At 39.1% G+C, this 26,964-nt stretch overlaps 4 protein-coding genes across 5 annotated transcripts; all 4 read left to right on the forward strand.

Annotated features, from left to right (window-relative positions):
- The first annotated feature begins 1,197 nt into the window (after positions 1-1,197).
- On the forward strand, positions 1,198-5,694 carry LOC144652616 (uncharacterized). Its single transcript, XM_078512692.1, has 4 exons — positions 1,198-1,574; positions 3,018-3,132; positions 4,206-4,439; positions 5,462-5,694. Exons 1-4 carry the CDS (start codon positions 1,233-1,235, stop codon positions 5,632-5,634), a joined length of 864 nt encoding a protein of 287 aa, XP_078368818.1. The 5' UTR covers positions 1,198-1,232; the 3' UTR covers positions 5,635-5,694.
- A 1,210-nt stretch (positions 5,695-6,904) lies between these two features.
- On the forward strand, positions 6,905-11,513 carry LOC144652641 (uncharacterized). The gene is made up of 3 exons (XM_078512716.1): positions 6,905-7,294; positions 9,893-9,946; positions 11,097-11,513. Exons 1-3 carry the CDS (start codon positions 6,956-6,958, stop codon positions 11,229-11,231), a joined length of 528 nt encoding a protein of 175 aa, XP_078368842.1. The 5' UTR covers positions 6,905-6,955; the 3' UTR covers positions 11,232-11,513.
- A 2,404-nt stretch (positions 11,514-13,917) lies between these two features.
- LOC144652622 (uncharacterized) lies at positions 13,918-25,959 on the forward strand. 2 transcript variants are annotated; one of them, XM_078512697.1, is made up of 4 exons: positions 13,918-13,941; positions 22,955-23,285; positions 24,003-24,316; positions 25,074-25,935. In XM_078512697.1, exons 2-4 carry the CDS (start codon positions 22,976-22,978, stop codon positions 25,245-25,247), a joined length of 798 nt encoding a protein of 265 aa, XP_078368823.1. In that variant the 5' UTR covers positions 13,918-13,941; positions 22,955-22,975; the 3' UTR covers positions 25,248-25,935. The 2 variants fall into 2 exon arrangements, with proteins under 2 accessions (XP_078368823.1, XP_078368825.1); XM_078512699.1 differs by lacking the exon at positions 13,918-13,941 and having other exon boundaries at positions 22,456-23,285; positions 25,074-25,160; positions 25,797-25,959.
- Positions 19,576-20,655, forward strand: LOC144648502 (uncharacterized). Its single transcript, XM_078508035.1, has one exon. It carries the CDS (start codon positions 19,576-19,578, stop codon positions 20,653-20,655), a length of 1,080 nt encoding a protein of 359 aa, XP_078364161.1.
- Positions 25,960-26,964: the final 1,005 nt, after the last annotated feature.

Consider the following 26,964-nt stretch of genomic DNA (forward strand, 5'->3'; position numbering starts at 1 on the left):
ATCAAAATGGCTACCAGGTTTTCGGGTAGTGACGTCACCGGAGGGCACTAGTGCCTATTTTGTTCAGGCTTCTCTTCTCGGGAGTAAGCGACCAGAGAAAGACGTTTAAAATTTAGGCTATTTTCAAGCTTCTTAAAAGGTGATTTAATTTATTTCTGAATGTGGTAAACAGGGCCGTACCTAGCATTTTTTGTCTGCGGGGGCAAACTCCGCTAAACTCCAATGTGGGGACAAACTCCAATATAGCTACAAGAAATAGCCCAGCAGAATCAAACACTGTTAGAAATTTAGTTTTCCTGGGGGGGGGGGTCACTGCTTCCACCAATCCCCCCCCCCCAACCCCGCTAGGTACGGCCCTGGTAAACTTCTTTTTGTTTGCAATAGTATAGGAGACAATGTAAAATTTATAAAGTAAATTTCAATAAAGTAAGGATATATAAACAAGATTCTTTCTTTTATTCTATGTATATATTTAATACATTCATATATTTAAAGGCAGTTTTATTTTTAGGTTTTAGATAATTAATATATTAAGATAATAATTTGCAAGTTTCTTTGTATATTTTACAGCAACTATTTTGTACTTATTTTTTGATGACGCATTAGGGCATTTTCACATGAATTTTGTGCCTTATAAGAATTAAATTGTTATCAATTATCATTGATTTTAAAAGTATCCCTTTTGTAACCCAGGGCTTAAATTTTTGGATTAAGTTTAACTTTTTTAATTCAGAAACAGTAGTTGTGTATTTCAGTGAATTTTTCGATTATTTTCTCATTAGTTTTCTTCTTCTCCAATCAGTACAATCTAATTTGCTGATGAAACTTTCCATAGAAAATTTATTATATTTTCTTATATGTTTTGTTTTGTTTTATCATTCAGTTTATAGATATGAACAGATATATCAGCATTAAGTAGTCCATTGATGCAGGCAGCCTTGTCATAAAATGCATTAGTCAAAATATTATCTATTAGTGTAGTTCTATTTGTTGTGATTCTAGCTAGAAGGCTTATAACCTGCGATCAGGCGTTATTTTTCTCGCGGCGAAGGGGTCAACGGAAAAATAACATCAGTTTACAACGAATGCGGAAGACTTCACACTTCCGAAAATCCCTCCGACTGAAACCGACCAATCACATTACACAGTTCAAAACTGTATTACAACTACCTCAGGTTCGCCATTTGGTAAGTTAGTAAGTTAGTCACGGTGCGTATTAACGTTTGTCCGCGATGGAAAGAGGTTCACACCTCCTATTGTTTCTCCTGTTTCTTGAGATGACCAATACCGAAGCTTTCGCCGACGAAGATGGCTCCCAACGTTCTCGTTCAGCATACGTCGTGACTAAGCCGAACAAGCAATCAAATGGCCATGTTGTTAAACGCTTTGTGTCTCCCAGTTTGTTATCGTGCAGTCATTTATGTATGAGAAACAAATGGTGTACTTCCACAAACTTCAATCTGTTTTCGAAGAATAACAGCAAAGGAACTTGTGAACTACTAAACGCGTTCTCTTTCATGGATGGCACCCAGTTTCATGAAGAAAAAGGAGCAACTTTTGCAATGCTCTTAAAGGTATTTTATTGTATCCCATGTTGTCAGCCATTTACAACAAATGGACTTCTGTAATAAGGTTTTAAAAATCTGGTGCTGGGTCGAGCCCAACTTGTTAAGAAAGCAGCATAAATGTGGGGTCTCATCTTACAAGGAAGTTCGTAGTTTCAGCGTTCAAGACAGTATAAACACTGTATGACAGTTACGTCTATGCAATCGACATAGACGTTCCGTACTGTCAGTATTTGGTATTTACGTATCACCAGATATGCCAATATTGTTCGTTATTTTCTGAAAGAAATATATCTATAAGTTTCAGTTATTTTTAAAGTTGCTTTTGCCAAAATTTCCTGTTTAGGTAGAGTATATTACACGGACATTGTGAGAAGATATGAACTTTATGTTGGAGTGGCGAAAACAATATCTCACGAGTGAGTGCAAAGCGTGGGTGATTTTGCCACGAGAACACAAAATTAATATCTTTAAGTCAACGTGTAATGTTATTTTTATTTTAAGAAGGTTATACTGCCAATTTTATTGTGTTTCTGAATAGTTTTACAGACACCAGTGGCTTTCATAAAGAACACATTGCATCCGTCGCCAAAATAAAGAAACCTAACTTAATTCCAATCTTGTCAATTGTCAACTAAATAAGACGTATTGAAGTACCGAAAACATCACTGACTTTGGCTTGAATCCGATATGGCAATGCCTTGCCAGCCGATGGATTTCGTATTCTTCTTTTCAATATCCTGTAATCTATACACTCGCAAGGGTACATACATATGCGTTATTGACCAAGCGTAAGGTCAGTATGGCTGGATATTGACCGGGTTCTTTCTTAAAAAAATAAATGAAGATCTTTAGTCATTCTATTAAAATTGTGTGTATTGAGATGCAGTCGGAAGAAGATTTCATTGCTCTTCCAACTGTAGAAAGAACGAGGCCAATATCCAGCTGACCGAACAAGTTTGGTCAATAATAAAAGGATTGATTATATGGCAAAATTATAACTTTTTATTGCAAGACAGACACGTGAAATCCTGAGCGGGCAATCAAGATACGACCCGTCTTGCCCGCTCCGGCAGCCAATCAGAAAACAGGATTTGCTTCATCGTGCCCTTTCGCAGGGTGGGCCATATAATAACAAAAAATTAAAATAGGCCAGTCGGGTTTCGAATGGAGTGGCGTACTAAAGCTCTGTCCATTTTTTTTTATATTTCTTGCCGAGTTTGAGCTATCATTCGATGGTTTTCTGCAGAAATTTATATATGCAAAATAGATTAAAGTGTTCACTGTTTTCTGGTTCACACTATAATGTTATTTTTGTTTATTTATTTAGTTAGTCATTGTATTACACGACCGAAAGTGGGGTTCGGCCCGCGTGATCAATTGCCTGGTCCAATCATTGTGAATCATTCCGTCTTTGTTGGTATTTCATTTTTTTACATTTCTCTCTAACAGGACCCATGCCAAACCAACCCGTGCCAGAACAATGGCGACTGCGTCCCTTACTTTGCAAGCAATACTTACCACTGTAGCTGTAAGGCAGGATTTGCTGGAGCTCACTGTGAAGAAGGTACTGTGAAGTCATTTCGTTGTGAATTTATTTGCAGCTTTAGACACAATTTCTCGCCAATTCAAGTTATTTGAATGGGTTCACTGGCAATTTGCCGTTTTCTTCTTCTTCGCGTTTTCTTCTTGCGTTTTCAAGCAAGCCAGCCGCAGCTTGCTGCTTAACATAACGCTGTTGATGATTTTTATACTAAAAACTTCCAACCAGTTTCAATAAGCGCATACTGAGTATGGTAGGCAGGTAAAGTCTGCGTTCGAGCCAAGCTGCCCATCAGGTGGAAGCTTATCCCGGTTTCAATTCAGTACTTCTTCCAAGATGAAATGCTAGTTCATCACAGACCCAAAACACCAACGTCGTCAGCAAGCCCACAAGCCGCAAGTGAAGGTACATTATCGCAAAGACCTAAAATCCAACTCTATCTTTAACAACAACAGTCTTGTCGGCAAGCTCACAAGTGACCAGTGAGAGAGTTTTCTTCTCGCAGTCAAAAAGCCAAACGCCAGCTCCTCTATAACAAAATCGTCGTCTGCAAAACACTACAGGTCGGTGAGAGTGGTCCTTCTTCTACAAGTGCGTGCTTCTTCTAGACGCTCTTCTTATGCGAGTCAGAATCGATAAATTCTCTTTTTTACAAGCCAACTAGCACATCATGTTGTTTGTTGCTTTGTCTCAAAATTTTAGCTCTATCACAAACGACCGAAATATTGGAAATATAATTTTCAAATAATGCATATGTATCACCTTATTCGAATTCATTGTAAGGACAACACAGTGGCGAGGTTATCTCGGAAGGAAAATTGGCGTTTGTGTTCCAAGTGAAATTGCGTGCAAACCGTCAGCATTTTGTTTGCAATGATGATGTTGTATAACATAAGGTTTAATTTATTTGAGAACACGTTTACATGAGCGCCAAAACTGTTATGTGGAATTTGATGGTTTGCACACAATTTCACTTGGAGCGCAAACGCCAATTTTCCTTGAGCTTTATAGCCGAAAAATTTTAATGCATGATGAAATAATTGCATAAGAAGTGTCTTTCACTGAGGGTCAAAACTCTCACTGTTTATCTATTTCAGCACAAGCATCTACATCGCACAGTGCTACAGCAAGTATTAGCCAAAATGTGGCAGTGTCCTCAAACAAAATTACATCAGTCAGTCCAAGTGAATCACAGTCCCACAGTTCAACACCGTCTATGACGAGAGGTTTCTCGGCAATTAAAACATCGACCAGTAAAAGTGGCTCATTGTCTGCAAGTCCATGGGACAGTGCATCTTCGTCCACGAGTCAGAACATTTCTGCGTCACAAAGTGAGTCCTGATGTTTTTTGTATGAGTCATTTTGGCATAGAATAGCATAGCATAGCATAGCATAGCATAGCATAGCATAGCATAGCATAGCATAGCATAGCATAGCATAGCATAGCATAGCATAGCATAGCATAGCATAGCATAGCATAGCAAAGCATAGCATAGCATAGCATAGCATAGCATAGCATAGCATAGCATAGCATAGCATAGCATAGCATAGCATAGCATAGCATAGCATAGCATAGCATAGCATAGCATAACATGGCATGGCATGGCATGGCATGGCATGGCATGGCAGTGGCATGTTCACACATATACATTTGATTTTATAACTTTCCATCATGTTGAAAACTTTGGAGGAGATAAAGCAAGGAATGGTTACAAAGAATTATTTTCGTCTTCCTGCTTTCTTGACATCTTCATTCCGATTACAAGATGGCCGACGTGCCAATGATTTTTAAAGAGAAAAACGCTCCTCTCCCGTCGAATTGCCTTGGTATTCCTCTTCTCATTTTCCAGAGTCTGTAAGGACGGAGTACAGGTATACGCTGACGTCATAGCCAAAATTTATCGCATCGAAAACTTACCAAAATTCTTTTCCATGGGGCTCCGCTAACGGGCGTCGCGCGCCGGAGCTCCGATTAAAGTCGACAGAGGAATGAAAAGCATTTAAGATTAATTATCTGTGAGACTCCTTGGTTTTTCTTTATTACAGTTGCCGCAGATCCTCGATATCCAGAATTAGAAATAATTCATGAATTTTTGTACCCTGAAAGCGAAATGAATTGCTGTTAGGCTAGTTCCCTTTAAGTTGTGTTTATTTTGCCGTTGTCAACATCAAGTACCATTTCCCGTTCTACCCAAGGATATCTAAAGGACGACCACAAGAAATAACAAAGCAACGCTTTCACTGTTCACGTTACTGATGTTAATGTTTCTGTGGTTGTTGTTGCTCTAACTGATAGTGTTGATGTAGCTTTTGACTTTGTTAATATTGTTGATGTTGAAATCTTTTATTTTAGGCTCTTTCTCTTGTCCGAGCGCTGTTGCTGGGCTTTATGCGGATCCCAACGATTGCTCAAAGTACATCAAGTGCCATTACGGTCAGGAAACTAGGGAGAGTTGCCCACAAGGAAATTTGTTCAACCCGAACACCAAACAATGTGATTGGCAACACAACGTGGATTGCACATAAATAAAATAGCAACTAACAACACGTTTCACGAAAATAATTGTAACAAGGACTTAGCAGACTTTACCCCCCCCCCCCCACCCTGTACAAAGGCCGAAATAACATCTATATCCCCGTTAAATGTAACAACTAAAATATAACCCTCCCCCCCCGTTTTTCCAATCCCGGTTCCCATTGCGAAAACAGAGAATATTAAAGATATGATAGAGAAACATGATGAGAGTCTCTTCAGCGACAGGGTTGTCTTGCCAGCACTGGCATAATTCTGACACTATCCATGCTATTAATACAGACATTCAAGGGAATCAGATGTTGCCCCATTGATGAAGAACTACAAAGTAACATATACCATTAGATTAAACAAAAAATAAACGACAACTAGAAGAAAGAAAGTGAAAATGCAAAAAATCGCGGAACAATGAGCGTTAAAAGTGTTGAAACACTCCGCGATTCCTGAGTATAGAACGAATGTTAGCTTGAACCCCTTCGATGTTACCCCTGGAGCAGCTGAGATATTTATAGTTCAGGAGCTTTTATACAAAGCAGCTTCACAAAAAGGCGAGAAATGAACAGGAGGAACTCAGGGGAACCAAAGATAAACATTATTTGTTCCAAATTACTCTAGATGAATAAATACAGGGGGAAAAGACCGTGGAACAGCCGCCTCTCGATACACCGAGTGCTTTTTCACAATAATCATTATGGCCTACAAAAACGTGATCTTGAGTTCACATCCTTAATCCATCATCACTATTTTATTTTTATAGTTGTTTTCGATACATTATAGATTTTCTAGAAGTTCAGCACTAATTGAATTGTCTTAGTGTTTGGTTGCAAAACAAAGAATTTCGAAATTTCGGTTCATTTGACCTTAAAGTTGTGTCTGTGAGAGAAAGGTGTCCAAGCAGAGAAGAGATCAGTCTAAAAACGAAAGCCTTCAAAATTTGCCCCGATGTAAAAACGTGGTCATCATGGCAACACTGAGTACCCAAAACAAGCAGCAGCTGTTGTATTAAAAAGTCCCCGAGGATGCATAAAGCAGTTCCTCTAAAAACACTTTAGCAGTCTCGAAAGAGACTCTGGCAAATTGAGGCTAAATGAACTAACACTGTAAAGCTATTGTAGTAAACACATATTAACAATAGAAAAAAAAAACATCAGTTTACAATGAATGCCGGAGAAATCACACTTCGGAAAATCAATCCGATTGAAACCGACCAATCATATTGCACAATTCAATACCGTATAAGAATTACCCAAGGTTCGCCGTTTAGTCAGCTAGAAACAGATAAGGCTGTTCATTGCGTATAAACATTTGTCAGCGATGGAAAGCGGTACACACCTTTTGTTGTTTCTCCTGTTTCTGGGGATGACCAATACCGAAGCTTTGGCTGAAGAAGACTCCCCATCTTCTCGTTCAGCATTCTTCGTGACGAAGGAAAATAAGCGACTTAAGGGCCATGTTGTTAAACGTTTTGAGTCACCCAGTTTTTTGTCGTGCAGTCAAAAATGTATGAGAAACGAGTGGTGTACTTCCACAAACTTCAAATTGTCTTCCAGGAATAACGGCAAAGGAACTTGTAAACTACTGAACGCGTCCTCTTTCATCGACGGCAGGGAGTTTCAAGATGAAAAAGGAGTGACTTTTGCAAGGCTTTTCAAGGTAATTTATTATCCCATTTTGTCAGGCATTAACAACAAATGGACTTTTAACTGTTTAAAGTAGTGTGCTTCTGCAATAAGGTTTGATGCTGGTTCAAGCCCAACTCAGTATAGTAAGTAAGCAGCTTATATGTCTTATATGTAAGATTGCATCTTACAAGGAAGTTCGTAGTTACAGTGTTAAAGACTGTATAAACACCTTTGACGTTATGTCTATTCAATCTTTGTAGAAGTTCCTCGAAAGTCAGTATTTTGAATTTACGTGTCACCAGATATGTCAATATTGTGCAAATAAATCTATGAATGTTATTTTTTCAGCTGCTATTGCCAAAATTTCCTGTTCAAGTTGTAAATAAAATTTGTCAACTTAAGACTCCTTCGTGGATAAGAAAACTAACGAAAGAATGTAAAACGTAAAACGAATTGCGAAAAAGATATTCATTCAAACCCAGTTAAATAAAAGTTTAGTTAGAATACTCTTAAAAAATTCTTTCGTTTTTGAAATAATTCCAGATAAAATTCTAGATCAAGTCACAAAGTTTGGAGGCAGCGTCATAAATGTTAAGAACAAATTTATATTTGAACACATTTCTGGTACCAGTGCCTCTACTTTCGAGAAGTCGTTTCTGTCGGGCTAGTCAATATACGAGGGTGAAAAACTGAAAAAAAATATCACAATAATCATAATGGCTTTTTTTATAATAGAGATGGACAAATCGTCAAGACGGACAAGTCGTCTTATGGTGGATTTCCACTGACGCGTAATTTTTTACGTGCGTAAAAAAATTAGAGACAATGTATGAACGGCTTGCGTACACATTTACGCAGGCCGTTCATACATTGTCTCTAATTTTTTTCACGCACGTAAAAATTTACGCGTCAGTGGAAATCCACCTTTAGTGTGAAAACGGGACGGACATGAATTGTGACGTGCAAGTCGTCTGAATTTGACTGTTGATTTGGCCGTCTAGGAAGACAAGTTTCCGAGGACGACTTGGTCGTTTAGACGGACAAGTCGTCTAAAAGCTGTCTTAAATTTCACACTAGACGAACAAATCATCAGACGACTTGTCCGTAGGGCTTTCCACAAGTTGCTCGAGATTTCCCAAAAAGTTGCCTGTAATTTCTCAAAAAGCTGCTCAAAAGTTGCTCCAAAATTCCAAAAAAGTTGCTTCTGATAATAAAAGTTGCTCGAAAGTTGTCCCAAAAAGTCCAAAACGCTGCTTCTGATCAAGAGAATTTCTCTAAATATATACTAATTTCCCTTAGAGGATAAGATTTCTAAGCAGTTTTATACAATTTTACAACAAATGAAGTATCTAAATAACATATTAAGAGGAAAATTTGTTAAATAACAAGGATTTCTTTAACTGAGAAAAATCGTGAAGATATCGAAGAAGAGAGGGGAAAAACGGGACGACGAGTTTTGTAATGTTGTCGTCAGATGTTCCTCAAAAATCTTCAGCAAACTTCGTAAGTCTTCGGAAACGTTCGCATGGTCTTTGAACAACACTCGGATAGTCTTCGGAAATCTTCGGTCGGGAAATTGCTCAATATGCAACAAGTTGCTCGAGAGGAAAAAAGTTCTCGGAAATATATGTTAAAATAAAACGATTTCTGATGTTCACAATGGATTGAAAATTGGCAAGGTGAGTAAGAAAGTCTAACTGTACACGACAATGTAAAAAATGAAAATCACAAATTTGATCACAGGGGCACTTTAACTGTTTTGTGCGCAGACACAATGCTATAACTCTAAAAATTTAGGTAAGTGCTTTTTTGCAATAACTGAGCGAATTTTCGAACGCTGATTGGCTATTTTTTATTGGAAATAACAGTACAGACGCATAAAACTCGTTGCTGCCCGTTGCTAACGTAATCAACCAAGGTTTTGTCAAACTTTTCAGCACTGATTTAGCGCTGTATTTTTGATGAGGCGAGAATTATACCACAAAACTAGCAGTCTTCACTGAGGAAATCATCTAAAATTTATCTGTTAAAACTTAAGAAACCATTGCAACCTGGGAGCGAAAAGATGAGGATGTTTATTGAGGATTCAGATCTGAAAATCGGCGGTGAGCGGGAATGTGTGCTGTCAATGAAATTAAGAAGTTGAGCCGTGCTTTAGCGGATAATTTTGTGGATTAAAGATTAGTTAAACAATTCGAATTTTCTCTTGTATTTCTGGCGGTATTCTAACCAAACGTTTAATTTACGAGCCTGTGAATGTGGTTCTCAGAAATACAGCGACGAAATTTAGATTCTGCGGCCGTACGGCAATCGCATTTTCCTCGTGCATTTCTTTCCTTCGTTTTAAAATCAGTTTTGGTTTTTTGTTATTGTTTTATTATTTTTTATTCTTCTCTGGGTAATAGAAATCGATAATCACTCGTTATGACAACGTAGAAAAACGAAAGAAGTCTAATTTGAAAGAATTAAGACATTATGTATTTTAAAAACGTCAACACAATGTGTTCTCGATCACTGGTTGAATTTAGTGATTGGCCTTTGCCGCCTAAGTGGTACAAAAAATGGATATTTTTAGCCAGGAAATTGTTTTATCTTTTTTGTATTATTTTTTTAAATTTCTCTTTAACAGGACCCATGCCAAACCAACCCGTGCCAAAACATTGGCGACTGCGTTCCAGACTTTGTAAGCAATACATACCACTGTGTTTAATTTGTAAGGCGGGACTTGCTGGGAGACACTGTGAAGAAGGTACTGCGAAGTCATTTGGTTGTGAAATTATTTGCAGCTTTAGACACAATGCCTCTATCAAATGGTTCGCATGGGCTCACTGGCAATGTGTTGCTTTCTTCGCCATTTCTTTCTTTGTGTTTCGCGTTTTCAAGCAAACCAGCCGCAACTTGCTATAATACATATTTCTAAAAAAATCACAACTTAACCTGTTTGATACACAAATGTGCGCATACTGTGTGACTGAGCGCAAGGTAGGTAGGTAGGTAGGTAGGTAGGTAGTAGGTAGGTAGGTAGGTAGGTAGGTAGGTAGGTAGGTAGGTATTTAGATAGGTAGGTAGATAGGTAGGTAGGTAGGTAGGTAGGTAGGTAGGTAGGTAGGTAGGTAGGTAGGTAGGTAGGTAGGTAGGTAGGTAGGTAGGTAAGTCTTCGTTTGAGCCAAGTGGCTCATAGGGACGGAGCCTATCCCAGCATGTAACTACTAGGAGGATTTCTAACCCCTGAATGGGATGTACATGTGCTTGTCCATCGCAGGGTAACTCCCGAGCATTAGATTCGCTGGTACCTATTTATACACCTGGGTGGAGAGGGTCACTCTAAGAGTTCAAGGTAACACAGTGAACCATCCGCTGTTCCAGAGTCCAGCGTGATAACCATTAGGTCACTGCACCTCCCGATACTGTCAGGCCTGAAAATTGCCTTTTTTGCCAAATCAGTAAGTCTATTGCTTCAATTCCACTTTGAGTGATACATTGTGCATAAAAAGTACATGTAATGACAGCTGGCGATTGCACAATTGAATATGATATTAGTAAAAGCTATAGTTATATCATCTTTAGTAAAATAACTGAAAACCTAGTAAAAGATCGTAAACAATGAAGTGCTTTTAACGAAATGCAGTATGGAAGGAGATAAGGTTTACATAACAAGAATAATATGTCAGATAAATCAACAGATGCTGTTGCAACGAAAAATTTTTCAATATTCTTTTGTTGTTGTTGTTGTTTAAATACTTTGTCGAAAATCGACGGCCATGTTGCTTTAACTGATAGTGTTGATGTTGCCGATGTTGCAATGCTGTTGATGTTGAAATATTTTGTTTTAGGCACTTTCTCTTGTCCAAGCGATGGTGCTGGCCTTTATGCTGACCCCAGTGATTGATCCAAGTACATCAAGTGCCATTACGGTCAGGAAACTAAGGAGAGTTGCCCTCAAGGAAATTTATTCAACCGAAAAATGAAATGTTTTGATTGGCCACACAACGTTGATTGCACATAAATAAAATAGCAACTAACAACAAGTTTCACTAAAATGATTGTAACAATGACTTATTAGATTTGTTCTAAGTAAAATTGGCAACTGTGCAATAATTAAATAACATAACAGGACCGGGTTTATAAATGAGTACGATCGGCTTGCAGTTATCTTACCTCCCTCCCCCCCCCCCCCCCCACGTGCACCCCTCTACACAAAGTCTGAAACAACATGGAATCCCCCCCGGTTAAATTAAAATATAGGATCCCTTTTTTTCAAGCCTGGCCTCTTTTACAAAAACAGAAACTAATAGACTCTTCAATTTAGTAAAAAAAAAACTTGCAAATTACAGATAGGGCTGTCTCTTCAGCATCGGAATAAACTGAAACTACTATAGCAAGCATTCGAGACAATCTTACCTCGTTGATGATAAAGTACAAATCAACATATCCCATTGGATATGGTAGATCAACATTTCCCATTGACACTGTTAAGCCAAGAAAAAAGAAAAGAAAAAAAAAACAGTCTTACCTGGAATCTAGTGGTAGCCACAGAGTTTCATATCGTCTGATAGCAGTCTTTAGAACAGGACCAGTGTAATGATTGGGGTAGTCGTCTACCAGCTAACAAAAACTTAATCCATCCCTTGCTGCCTCGATTAGGTCTACGCCAAGTCTTTTACAGAACGTTGTCATCGCTTTGAAGAGAAGTTGTTGTTCTAAAAAACAAAACAACGCATTGAACTTTTCATCTACCTTTCCAATATAGGAAAGATTAGTTAATGGATAATTACTTTGGCTCACAGCATTATTGGCTGAGGCCGCACTATTATAATTATTGAGACTCCTAAAAAGCTATTTTTCACTCTCTACATTACATGGACGATTTCAGTCGTTTCCACACTGATGTTTTGGTTCATGGCTGCAATTCTATATTCTATATTCGATATATTGCAGAGAGAGAACAATAGAAATTTTTGATTAGCAACCTAAATGACGTTAGAATAAATTTAATTAGTATAATTTCCAGAGGTGAATTCAATTCTGATTGGTCGAGAAGCTCGGACCATGTCGCAATATTCACCGCGCTAAGCGGTGAATATTGCATCTCAAGGTTTGGCTACTAAGCCATGCCACGTTTGCCATCCAGGCCAGTGAACATGGCGGCATTTGCTGAATGAAAATTTCTCTCATTAAAAGAAATCACTCCAAATCCTGGATATTTGAAACCTTTGAAATTTTTCAAATTTACTACTAAGGCTTTTGGACCGAAAATATATCAAGAGATGGTTTTCAAGGCATTAGAATTGATGGTAAACATGGTGGTTTTGGAGATCGCACACGGCCATATACTCAGTCAGATCGACTGCCAAAACATCATTTAGTTCTCTTCTCACTGGAGTTAGTAATTTCGAGAGGATTCCCACAATTGCTCAGAAGCCACCAACAATTAAACAAAGGTACCGGATATCTATCTTTTTTGTAGTGTTTGTTTTGTTCCGTTTTGTTACTAAAACTTGAGTGTAAATTATTATTTCAATCGATGAATTAAACTGGTTTACACGTATGCAAGCGAGAACTTCTGTTTGTTGTTTTCGTGTTTTCTATTGTTATTTGCAGTGTTTGATATCCACCTCTGAAAATTATACTTAAACAATTATTCGCCCCAGGCTCAGTAATTATTGTTGAATAATCACTTCGCCTTCGGCGAATAATTGTTATATATTTCGTGATGAATTAATAACTGAGGAATGATAATTGTGTGTATGTTATTAAGCAACCAAAAATGGATATAAAAAGCGCTGTAAAACTAAGAAAGTAGTAGAAAGTAAATAGCGAGAAAACTGAGAAGTTTGAAGAAGGAACGAGAATTAAATTGTGATTGTGAAGCTATACAAAACCATGAAATTATATCAAATATATCGTTGAGAGTGGTCGCTCGCTGACTACGAGAGCCTGGGGGGGGGGGTGGAGTACGAAGCTCAGGGCTAATCCCCGGCTGCGGAAAGAACTCTTAACAATATTTTTAATGTTTTGCAGTCCGTGTGTGTGTGTTTTAATTTTTACATGTAGAGAATTTGGAACAAAAGGTTTTTTTATTTAGACAAACGCTACATTTATCCGGCCTCTGGGTAACATGGCCCCCACATCCTTGCGACATTTCCCCTATAATAGAAGTAATGACTCAAACGGATAAGGTATGTATTTTTTCACTTTCTGAATGAGTGTTGGGAGATGGGAAAACCAATCAGATTCACGGAGCAGGCTCCCAATAGAACACAGCTGAGTTTCAAACAATTACAATTAAATTATGACCGTCAATAGAAACATTGGGAGGAAAACCCAGAATGAAATGTAAATTTGTTTTCAGCTACATACAAAAAAATTGAGTTATTTTTCTACTCGTATACTAAGCGGCATAACTACTAGATCGTATTCTTAAAATTTAAGAAATATTTCAGAAAGTACATACAAACCAAGATATTTAGAGATGTGTACTCGGACTCCAAGTAACTCAAAATATCCCAACGAATAATATATATATCTCATTATCTTGAAAGCGTTTTAAAACTCGCTGCCAGGTGGTTTTAGGCATACGAACTTTAGCTGACTGGCTAATTGAAAGTCGTACGTTCTAACAACTGTTGTGCAACAGAAATTCAGTTGATGATGCAGAAGACAAAGGAATTTAGTTTGGTAAGCGCTTTCTTTTTCTTGTTTAAACAGTTTGAACTGTTATCTCGCATTGACGGGTAACCTTGCGAAACACTTCATTATTGAGCTCATGCAAGACATAAAAGTTGTTTTTGGCAATAACATAATCTGCGTAAAATTATCTTCCACAGTTTCATAATTTCCGTTGATTGAAAACTAGCTGAAAATCGACCAACTCAGCTGTACTAAAAAAAAGAAAACAAAGATTCCAATGAGATAGGTTTTAGCGGAGCTCCTAAGCGTAGCACCATAACCATGAAAGAAGGAACACTATCAAAATGAGTTTTATGATACGGCATGGTTCGAGGGCGCGTACGGCGTACATACGGAGTCGCGCAACATGGCGGCCATAGTTTGATGGTAGAAAGAGTGAAGCAAGAATGCCGTATAAAGGCAGCCTTTAAAATTTAAAGAGGTTTGAAAAGAAAAACAAGAAGCAATGAAACAAAATGTGGCTGAAAATTAGTAAATAAGTAATCGACCGCCAAAAAAGTGGACATTGAGAGCCATATTAAATCGATCGATGACTTTCGTGTCTATCTGTAAAGCCAGCATCGTACATAAAGGAGCATTCGAAAGCTAAATCGGGTTGATACAATAAACAAACCATTTTATTGCTACGGGGTAAAAAAAAAAAAAAAAAAAAAATTTGACCCTCTGGGATTTGAACTCACGACCTCCCGATTCGCAGACTGGCACCTTACCGATTGAGCTAATCCGACAGACTCTGTAGTGCACGTTGAATATATCCTATATCAATGTAATAGATATTGTGGAGTCTACTAAACTGCTGCGAAACTATAACAGGATCGCGAAACCATTTTCTATTGCTTAAAGTAATTTTTCGTGCAATGAGTAATGATTTTGCCCCGCTTTAAGATTATTATTTTTGTCGTACTGCTGACATTCAGTTTAACCGTGAGCTATTTAAATTTGTCTTGCACCTATAAACCGCCATAAACATTAGTACTTTGGCCGCTTATTCACTAGAATGAAAACATTGTAAACTCCAGTGAAAATTAAATAAATGGGGAGCTCCGCTTTTAGGCTTGCCTAAATCTATATATTATCAAATTAGTTATCACTCATTTTACATGAGACCGATTTACTTGCAATGAAAGGATTTTTTTTGAAATTAATTCTCTCTGGGTCTTCGACTTAACATAATTACCTCAAGTTCTGCGAAATTCTAAGAATTTCTATGAGAGGGTTTTCGAAAAAAAAATTGGATAAGTTTTTGAGGTGCTAAAATATAACAAAAACAAAGCATTCTTAAAACATTATTATTAAAATTGCGCTGATTTTCACCCTACATCGGATCGCTGCGTTATTATTTCTCTCAAGCAGGTGCATTTATCAATTCCGGTAGATTATGCATCACTTATATGTATTATTATATGTAACCGAAGATTTTCGCGACAATTCTGCTGACGTTTGGCATTGCCTTGAAACTGTCAGAAGACTAGCACTGAAAATGTTACAAGTTCTTTACTACTACTGTTATTTTAACTTGGCTTGTTCAAACTACTTGTTTCTCCCCATTTTTCGGAAAACAGGCAGCTGTTTTACATATTTAAGATGTACTGAAATTTACAAATGCATGGGGCTCGAGACAATAAAGACGTATAACGAAGAAGCGATCCAATGAAGAGTAAAAAACAGCACAGTGTTTTCGTTTTAAGTTTAGGCTTAAAATTAACTGCCTTAAAATGTTTCAATTGTTTTTAAAGTCGGACATTTTAATACATACTTATTTTTTGTTTCAACTGCTAAGTTTAGAAGAATCTCTCGAGCGGTTTTTATTTCGAGTTCATTTTAGTAACCGTGCGGGGCGTTTTCGTTCAAAGAGCGAAATAATACTTTATACCAGTTCATCTTCAAGCCGATCATTCAAGAAATCAAAAGGAACGATTTCTCTGAAATTTAAGCTCAAGGTAATCAAAAAGACTCAGAGACTCAAAGGACAGTGCAGAATGCGTTGGACTTTGATACAAACTTTCTAAACGCGTCTTTGTTATTTTAATTTTCATTACTCTGAATTCAGTTTGATATTGAAACAGCAAACGTGATATTTGTGCTTTGCGTGCAAAGGTTTGTAACCCGATACCTTTGTTTTTTTCTTAGGCTGCTGTGATGCCTTAAAGTCTAATTAAATTAACCCCACGGATTTTACAAGAATTCTACCGCATTGAAAAGCACATGACGTTAGGCTTTAATACAAAATTTCCAAACGCGTCTCTGTTATTTTAATTTTCGTTAGTTTGCATTCAGTTTGACATTGACTGCGAACGTGATATTTGTGCTTTGCGTGCAAAGGTTTGTAACACGATACCTTTGTTTTTCTCGAAGACTGCTGTGTTGCCTTAAAGTCTAATTAAATTAACTCTACGGATTCTACAAGAATTCTACCGCATTAAAAAAGCAAACCACGTTAGGCTTTGATACAAAATTTCTAAACACGTCCCTGCTCTTTTAAGTTTGATATTGAAACAGCAAACTTTTTCTTGAAAACGAATGTAACATGATACCGTTGTTTTTGTCGAAAACGGATGTAACGTGATGACATGGTAACGTGATTTATTCCCTGCAAACAGGGCGACATCGATTATAACACAGATATTATCGATTTAGTTAAGAATTTGGTTTTTCTGAATTATGAAATGATGCAACAGATCATTTACATGTATTCTAAGAAAACAGCATTGCCATAACAAGAATTATTTTACATGAACTGCTATGACGCCTTTGTGTCTAATTCAATTAATTTGCAGTTTTAACTTGGCGCCACGGAATTTACAGTTATCCTTTCGCAGGAAGAATTACGCGATGTTCGCGACGTCTATTAATCTGCGCATGCGTTTAGCACGAAGTATTTTCATCCAGAAAGAATAGTACCACAAGAAGAGCATAGTACTTTCTGAAAAAAATATATACCTTTAAGCTATTCAATTGTATCGTAGATATACTTCCAATTCTAGGGACCCTAGAGTTGGAAAATCGAGTGTTGTTGACAGGATTCTTCGAAGAAGGCCAGCTTCCCAAGCTGGTGTTAGCAAATCTTCTCATAAGCCTGGTGTTCATGTGTCTTTGCCGGCTGTGGTGAGTTCCAGGCCACCGGCCAAACGCAAGTAGTTTTTTGTCTTTATTTCATCCTGTTCTTGCATTCAAGTTTTTAACTCTTAACGTGAACGGGTTACGTGACCCCAACAAACGGATGTCTCTGTTGCAGTGGCTTAGCCACCTTAATGTTGATTTTGTCTTACTGCAAGAGACTCACGTCTCTACTTGCAGCGAGTGTGATTCTTGGTTTTCCCCTTATGGTTTCCTGACTGTGTCCTCCCCTGGAACCACTCGTTCCTGTGGGTCCGTCATCTTGTACAGATCGGTGTTTACGATTTCGAGTTTTTCTTTTTGATGCCGATGGAAGGTTTGTTTTGGCCCATTTCAAACATAATGGTCTTTCTTTTGGTGTCGCTTGTGTTTACGCGCCGAACCGTAACCCCGAGAGGGATGTGTTTTACGATTTTTGTGCGTCTAAAATTGATCTCTCGGTTCCTACTTTAATTGGGGGTGACTTTAATGCCGTGTTTGATCGGGCTTTGGATCGGCGTGGTTCGAACGTGTCTGACATTTCTCGCGAGAGCTCCGTTGCTCTTGCGTCTTTTTTCAATAACTGTTGTGTTGCTGATGTGTGGCGCCACTTGCATCCTTCATCTGTGGCCTTTACCTGGCTCAAACCTGATGGTTCGCTTTCCTCGCGCATTGATCTTTTTGGTTGCCCGCTCACTTGGCTTCATTTGGTCGAGTCCTGCGACATCTTGTCTTGTCCTTACTCGGATCACTCGGCTGTTGTTCTTGAGTGTGTTATTCCGGATCCGATCCCTCGTGGGCCTGGTAGGTGGAAGCTCAATACTTCCATCCTTTCTGATGCCGATTTTGTTGACTCTGTCAAGACTTTCTGGCGTGGGTTGGAAGCTCCGGAAGAACTCCTTTGATTCCCTCCTCTCCTGGTGGGATCGTGGCAAAGAGAGAATTAAGGGCATCGCTATTGATTTTTTCGAAGACGAGGGCTAAAAACCAAAATGTTTCCAGTTCCATTCTTGTCGCTTTGGCTGACCATCTTAAATTGAAAATTGATTACGGAACTGTGTCCCTTCTGCCCATTTACCACAATGTGTTGTCTAAAATTGCTGATTTGGATCTTTCTGCCGCTCAAGGGGCCAAAGTTCGGTCCAGAGTTAAGTGGGCTGAGGAAGGAGAGTCCTCATCGAGATACTTTCTCAGGTTGGAAAAGAAAAGGGGTGCCTTAGATTGGATTGCGGCATGAAAAATCCGGATGGTTCCACAGTTTCTGATTTGGATGGGATTTGTGACTCCTGGAGGGCTTTCTATTCTTCTCTCTTTTCTGCTTGTGACACGGACTCCGAAATTCAAGCGGACCTTCTGTCGAAAGTAACATCGTCTTTGCCCGCTGATCAAGTGCCTGTCTGTGAGGGTTACCTTACGGTTAATGAAGTCCGTGTTGCCCTTGGTGGCATGGCAAGAGGCAAGTCGCCTGGTTCGGACGGCTTGCCGATGGAGTTTTACGTCGTTTTTTGGGATATTCTTGGTTCTGACCTTGTTGAGGTTATGAACGCTTCCTTTGATGCTGGCCTTTTACCTTCCTCTCAGAGAGTTGCCTTAATTTCACTCATCTTCAAGAAGGGAGATAGGCTTCTCCATAAAAACTGGCGGCCTATCAGTCTTTTAAACGTAGATTATAAATTGTGTGCTCGTGCGCTGGCTGGTCGCCTCTTGAAAGTGTTGCATTTGGTTATTCATCCCGACCAAACCTGTGGTGTTCGGGGCCGTTATATCGGTGAGAATGTTGCCTTACTCCGTGATGTCGCCCATTATGCCAATGAATTTAATGTTCCGGCTGCAATTCTTGCCCTTGACCAGGAAAAGGCCTTCGACAGAGTTGACTAGGGTTTTCTCCTTTCTACACTTAGACACATGGGTTTTGGACCGTCTTTTGTATCCTGGGTTCGGCTTCTGTACACTAATGTTCGTAACGCTGTCCTCATTAATGGCTACACTAGTAGTCCTTTCTGGCCGTCGCGTGGGGTGCGTCAAGGTTGCCCCTTGTCGCCTTTGCTTTATGTTGTTACCATGGAAGTGTTGGCTGCGAATTTGCGTGCGCATCCCTCCATTGTCGGTCTCAGGCTCCCTTGGGTCCCTGAGCCTCTTCCTGTGCTTTCTTTATATGCCGACGATACATCCGTCATTTCCTTGTCTGACGATGCTACTGGTGCGGTCTTCTCCACCTACGACCGTTTTGAGAAGGGCACTGGTTCAAAGTTGAATCTCTCCAAGTGTGAAGGTTTGTGGCTGGGCGCGTGGCGCGATCGTACCGATGCGCCCGTTGCCATTCAGTGGACCTCTGTTAAAATCAAGGTTTTGGGTGTCTTCATTGGCAATGGCCTCTTAGACGATTCAAATTGGCTTCCTCGCATTGAGGCGGTTGAAAAGTGTTTGAGCTCCTGGCGTTCGAGATCCCTTTCTTTTGGTGGCAAGGCTCTGGTTTCCAATGCTTTAGCTCTGTCCAGGGTGTGGTATGTGGCCTCCTTGGTCCACATGCCCCCCTGGGCCCAGTCTGAGCTTGTTTCACTTGTCTTCAAGTTCTTCTGGAGTGGCAAGAGGGATTTGGTTGCTCGGAATGTGGTTATTCATGCTAGGGAGAATGGTGGCTTCTCTGTTGTCTCTACCGGCTTTAAAGTGCAGTCTCTCTTGGTCCAATGGATCAAGCGCTTTGCGTCCTCCCCGAGTGGCTGGGTTGGCCTGATGTCTTTTTGGTTTTATTCCCATTTTAATGCTTCGCCTATGCAGGTCTTTTCAGACCCGTTTAGTTTTGACCCTGATGTTTTGCGCCCCTTTTACGCGGCCTTGTTGAAAGCTTGGCGCGCGCTTGACGGCTCTGGATCCCCGAATGGTCTTGTCATTGCATCTTCTTCTGCTAGCCCTATTCCTGTCAATGTTATCACCTGCAAGCAATGTTACCAGCTCCTTCTGTCTTTCAACCCGTGCACTCCACATTGTGTTGTTAAGTTTCGCCCGGTTTTTCCTAACATTGACTGGCTTTCCACCTGGAACTCTCTTTTTCTCCTGCCTCTTGATAGGCAAGTCATTGATCTAAGTTGGAAGGTTGCTCATGGGGTCCTTTACACCGCCGAGCGTTTAGTTTCCTTCGGCTATGACTTTCCCCTGGCTTGTTTTTGTGGTCATCATACCGAGAGTCTTAGGTACCTTTTCTTTGACTGTCCGCTTGCCCAGAGTGGCATCTCTTGGATTCAGTCACTTTTAACACGAGCGTCTCCTTTGGCTCCGTCCATTGAGGTGCGTCCTGTGCTCTTTGGTTTTAGCAGGGACGAGTTCCGCTGCGTGCCCAAGGTCTTTGCTTACCTTTTGAATGTTTGTAAGTTTCTCATTTGGTGTCAGCGGAATGATTTCCGCTTTCGCTCGGAGCGACCGGGCGCCCTTCGGCTCCTGGCATGCTTGAAGTCTAGAGTTCGCTTTTATCTTCCCTTGCTCTTCAAGCGTTTCATCTCTGAGCGTCGTCGCCGTTATTTCAATCGTCAATGGGGTGCGAATGGTGTTGTTGGATCTGTTTCAGATGGGGTTTTTTTCTCTCGCCTTTTAGTCCTTTCGTCTTTTTAGTTTTTTACTCGCATGTTTTAATTGGTTGAATAATTGGCTGTAAATTGGTCGGTTCGCGCGGTCGCCTTAATTGGATGCACGGTGTGTGTTAGGTCCTATTTTTGGACGGTTAATTGGTCGGTCCACGTGGACGTAGTCGAAAGATCAGTATGGAAACCTGAACATTGTTGCATCCTGCATGGGACTTTCTTTTCAACATCTCTATGTCTCTAAACATCTTCCAGGTTCTTTGTCACTTGCGTTCTGGTTTTTTCTCGTCTGGAAACTTTTTTCTTGCATCTTTTTCAAGCTGTTTTTATTGGTTGGAAATTGGTCGGTCTGCACGGTCGCCTTTATTGGATGTACTGTGTGGTTTTGGTGTTTTTTATCGAAAATTGTTTTTATGTTTTTACCAAATTACGAAGTTAATATTTTTAACTATGCTCTTCTCTCCTTTTGTCTTTCTGGTTTTTCCTTTTATTTGGTCATGAATTGGTGGGTCCTCACGGTCGCCTTTATTGGATGTACTGTGTGGTTTCGGTCCTAATTTGGACTTCAATTGGTTGGTCCTCGCGGACGTAGTGTGATGATCAGTGCGGAAACCTGAACGTGGTTGTATTCTGCACTGGAAATTGTTTTTAACATTTTTAGTCAATTAGCAATTGATATTTTTAACCAATTTTTTCTTTCTTTTTTTGTCTTTTGGTTTTCCCTGTTTATTTGATTGCGATTTGGTGGGTCCTCGCGGTCGCCTTAAATTGGATGTACCGTGTGGTTTCGGTCCTAATTTGGACGTTAATTGGCTGGTCCTCATGGACGTAGTGAGATGATCAGTGTGGAAACCTGAATATGGTCGTATTCTGCATTGGAAATTGTCTGTAACCCTTTTTAGCCAAATTGCGAAATTGATATTTTTAACCAAGTTTTTCTTTCTTTTTTGTCTTTTGTTGTGACTTGGTGTCTTATTCTGCATTGGAAATTGTTTGTTACATTTTTAGCCAAATTGCGAAATTGATATTTTTAACCGTTTTCTGTTTCCCTTTTGGTCTTTTGTATTGCTTTTCCCCTCGCGTCTTTTATCCAGTCTTTTTATCCTGTAGGTGAGGCGGGGTTCGACTCCCTGGCGAAGTTGGCGGGCCGGCCTCGTATGAGGGTGCCCTCTCACCTTTGGCGGTTCTTCCCTGTATGTTTTCTGTTGTTTCTTTTCTGTAGTGAATGGAAGGGGGTCCATTGCACTACGGCCCTCGAACCGCCTCAAATACAAAAAAACTTCCAATTCTACCAAGGGCATTAGTGCATTCTGCACTAAAAAGGTTTACTTAAGACCAAAATGTTAATTGTTCAGGCCTTGTGAACGTCTTCTCGACAGCGTTTTTAGACTGCTTTGTTTTTGTTGTATTTTAGCACTTCAAAACTTTATCCTGAATTTTCTCGAAAACGCTCACATTGAAATGCTTTAAATTTCGCAGACCTTGTGAAAACTTTGTCAAGCAAAACAGAATATATTTTTTTCAAAAGAATCACACTAAATCGGTCTTGTGTTAAATGGGTGGTGACGTCATTACGTTGCTTTGGTAACTCAGATGTTGATAATTATATATTTTTTTTATTTTTCTTCAGTACAGCTGTGTTGATCGATATTCAGTTAGTTCTTTTATAGTTTCTTACAAGTTGCTCAAATTTAAAAGATATCGATCGAGCCACCTTAACACCAGTACTGAACACCCACCGCGGAAAGGAATGGTTAGCTGTTAAATAACAATGGAGAGGGGCTAAATTTATCCTTTTTTTCTCTTTTTGGCTTCACCATTTAACATTTTGTAGTGTTATGACCTATAAATACACCTGGAAGTGTTCGCTCCTTACAGTTAAAAAGACTGTAAGAGGAATGAAACATCAGTTTTAAAGCTATGGAAATACGTGATGTGTATTCCTCTATCCAGAAAAAATTATTCGAGGAATCAGCCTAATAATGTTTGAACGATTTAATGCAAGGTCTTTTGTTTCTCCCCAAAACAAGGTCGAAATTTATTGTTGGTTCGTCGTAGCAAATTGAAAGAAAACGTGTCATGTATGTTGTGAGTTAGTAAGGTTATAACTGTGCCGTTATAACTGCCCGTCTGAATATATGCAAAAAGCTTTCTGTAGTCAAAAATCGGGCGTCTGGTGGCATTCAAAACTCACATCACCTGCCAATATATGGCGGGTTTTAAAAAGATGATCGATTTAGGGTGAGGGCTATTTCGGTAAATGCCATTTCAGAGAGCTGACGAATAACTACACGACATGTTTATCAATTCCAATCCAATTTGTTTTTCAGACCAAGCGGATAATATGGAGAATGGCAAAGGTCTCAATATTGTTTATCTACTTAACTTTGAAGATAACCACAGCTACTTGGGAATATAATTACGAAGAAAGATCTCAAAGGGGAATGGCACTGTTGAACCAAACATACAAGTCTGTGTACACTGAAGACTATCCCGGCTGCCTTACAGCCTGTGTGCATGACTCACACTGCAAAAGCTTCAACTACTGGTGGCATACCTCACAGTGTGATTTGAACAACATAACGAAATATGCAGCTGGGGCAAATTTCTTCAAACGGGATATTTCTTCCACGTACATGGGGTTGATGAGAGAACCACCAGGTATTTTGAGTAACTAAACTGCAACTTTTCATGACGTTCATGCCTTTATATCACTTAAACTAAAGCGTGGCTCCAAAACACAGGTCATGGGCGTTCTTCTCGTCCAAGTTCCCTTTTTTAGAATTCTTCAGTGTTGCAGATGCTTAAGTGTAAACTGATAAATCAATATTAATGAAGCATGTCAATATTATTGCAGTATCCCATTATATACGCCGAAGCTGGGGGCTTATAACAGTTAAAAAGTGAGAACATAACGCATAGTTTTGCCTTTAAAGACGGGCTTATTACCAGGATGTTTACGCAATATATATTTTTATACTTTTGTAAGTAGCCAATGAATAAGGATATAGCGACATCTCTTTTTAAACAGAATCATTCTGCAATTTAATTTGGTTTGATACCTCGCGACTCAATTGCCAAACAACGATGGTTTTTAAGCCCCAGAAAACCAACGACATAACCAATCTATCTAGATCACAAACCAAAGTATCTTAGTTCGAGTTCTCTCAGATAACAACTTGATCTGCCACTTTTTTTAATCGAAAGTCTATTCTTGTCAAAGGCTTGTACATTGAAGAGGAGCCTTAAAGGGTAACTGGGAACTGGGATTTGGAAATCAGAAAAACAATAAGCTTAAAAAAATGGGATGGTACCCCCTTCGGGACCCTTATAAAGCTAAGCAAAAATGAATATTTTACTTATTTTGCTTTTTCAAAGTTTGCAAATTCGATTTCGAGGACGGAATTGATGACTGGGAAAAGACTGGTACGGCGTTTAACAACCAGCCGACCTATGGTGATAACACTGCATTACGAGGAAGACCTTCTGCCGGCCAACAGGGCGACTGGTGGATTGGAACATTTGAATACCGTCCCTCCAAAACGGACCCAGCGGGAGGAAGGCAACGCGACGGACCACAAGGAACTCTTACTTCCCCATTCTTTAACATCAGAGGCAAAACTATCTCATTTCTGATTGGCGGAGGCTGCGATATAAATTTCATCAGGGCAGAATTACTTATCGATGGCCAGGTTGGTATCATATCAATCGTGTTTACGTTAACAGTAAAGTTAAACATGCCGGATTAATCAAAATTAGGGTGTTGTGAACTTGAAGGACAGCTACATTCTAAATGTACTTGATTTGACTGTAATTTTACACTAAAGGGTTGATTTCCGAGATTCGAGGACTTATGGTAATAGACAAAGGTAACCACTGTGCAAACTTTGTTCTCAGTAGGAGAAAACGATCCAGAAAATTTGGCCTTGGATTGTTTTTTATTGTCGTTGTTGTTGATTAAAAAGATAATTCAGGCTGTTTAGAGCGGTTTTCATTTGAGTGTCGAAAGTAATTCGCGTTTGCGTTGGTTTTGCATTACTACGCTTAGTGATTGGTTTAAAGCTCTCGCGCCACTTTGTTAGCCAATCAGATGTAAAACCAAAACCAATCGTGACTCGCTCGCGCACGTTTTCCCGCGCTTCGTGCTGGCTACATGTAATTCCTTCGAGTTTTGATTGGTTTAATGGATTGTATGTGTACTTTATGATTGGCTAGAGTGATTACTTTGGCTTTGGTTTTACGACACTCAATTGAAAACTGTTCTAATAGTAACTATGTAGTTTCCTCGTCAATGTTTAGTTCGTATTATTGTGATGCAAAGTATCAAATAATGGGGACGGATTTTAAGTCACAACTTGTCCTAGAACCGTCCTTCTTGAGCAAAACTGGCAAACCCCTCTTCAACAAGACCAGATTAAAGCATGATGCATATTCCCTGTATTTTTGCAGGCTGTCAGGACAGATACCGGTGAATGCCAAGATAGCATGGTTCGTAAGACCTGGGATGTCGGAGCTTTCATTGGTCAACGAGCACAAGTAAGATTGGTCGACGCCAGCTCTGAATCTTGGGCTATTATCAACTTTGACGATTTAAAAGGCGACATAAGCTGTGAAGAATACTGAAGACAGTTAAACAAAGAGCAGAATGTTTTGCAAGATGAATTGCAAAATGAAAAGCTAAATTGAAACTTGTTTTGTGGCATTTAAGGTTAAGGCAGCTAGTGCCGAAGCTTCCAGGAAATCAACAATATATATAAAATAACTATAGATAAAAGATAGTGATAATGGATTAAGAATGTGAACCTAAGATTACGTTTTTGGGTAGTTACTTAACTGAGGCAAGGCAGGCGCCTGTTTCTGCCAACTGAAGTGTTTTCTTGCATTTAATTAAAGTTATTGTTTGGTGATATTTATGTCTTAAGAACAAAGTTTAGGAATTTTTGTGATTGTGAACGTGACTTGAATTTACCAATAATGGAACTAATATATTTCATTTCTATCCATCAACCGTGGGGAATCATGTCTCAATCTTGACATTTACTCAGTGAGAACTACTTCTTCTATAGAGTGCGCTCATGGCGGCCATATTGGAGGAGTGAGACAATAAAATGATTTTCCTTTGGGAAAATAATCATTTTTATGCAAATATGTTTTATTGTTTGACTCCTACAGCATGGCTGTCGTGAAAACGCTCTATTACCACCAAATCTCATTACTCTGCAAACCGAGGTGGGTGTACTTCTAAATTAATTTTGTTTATGGATCTTAATCTAATTTGGGCGCTGCCTCATGTTTACAGTTTTGTGGAGTAGCTAAAACATAATAATAATAATAATAATAAATAAAACCTTTATTTGAGTGTCAAAAACTAAAATAGCAGTAATAAAACCACTAAATGGGGACACTTTAAAGTAAAAGAAAAATAACAAAATCGAAATATGCTCTGCCATCTGCCATTTTGATGTTTTTGTTGTCTTGGTATAACTAAGGTTTTACCCCGGTAAAAAGTTACTTGTACTGTATTATCAAGAATAACTATCTACCGATAGATTTGATGTAAAACCATTTGTATTATATGTAACATAAGTGAAACATCTTGATTGACAATCGAAATGATATAGAATGTACCTTATGATTGAGTGATTTATTAGTAAGTAAGGAAAGATAACAAGATATTTGCATCTCATTAATTATTGGTATGTTGGTATGGAAAGTATCATTTTGGATTCTTAACCCTATTCAGACCGGGGGGGGGGGGGGGGGGGGGGGGGGGGGCTTTTGAGGCCCGCGCTGACTTTGAACTTTTATAACTTTTTTAAGATTAAATCAAACGCTCCCAAACATTCTGAGTTTTCCTAAAATTTATCTGGCAACAATTTGGTAGGGTTGGATGATGTGTCATGAACTTGACATCACCATGGCAACGGCATTTTGACAGGCATGTTTTCCCAAATTTGTAATTTTGCGTGTTTCTGTCAATAAAAATCAACTTAAATGTAATTATTTTTACATTTTTACGGGTTTAAAGCACATTTTTATTGATTTTGAGTACTTTGCAATAATTTTGGGTGGTTTTCGGGCATTTTGGACAAATTTTGAAATCCAAGATGGCGGATCCAAGATGGCGGCTGTTTTGACATCATGATGTGATTGTCACGTGATGTGACGTCACCATCTCACGTGACATATACCAAAAGAGAGATTTTCGGACAAACAATACATCCTATAAGTTTCATTGTGATTGCTTAAATATTCTGGAAGTTAGATAGGGGGGGCTTCCGAAGCCCCCCCCCCCGGTCTAAGAAGGTCCAAAAAAGCCCGGTCTGAATAGGGTTAACAG

The sequence above is a fragment of the Oculina patagonica genome, chromosome 4, assembly GCF_052425735.1.
Source record: "Oculina patagonica isolate OP01 chromosome 4, crgOcupat, whole genome shotgun sequence".
In the NCBI taxonomy this organism is placed as follows: Eukaryota; Metazoa; Cnidaria; class Anthozoa; order Scleractinia; family Oculinidae; genus Oculina; species Oculina patagonica.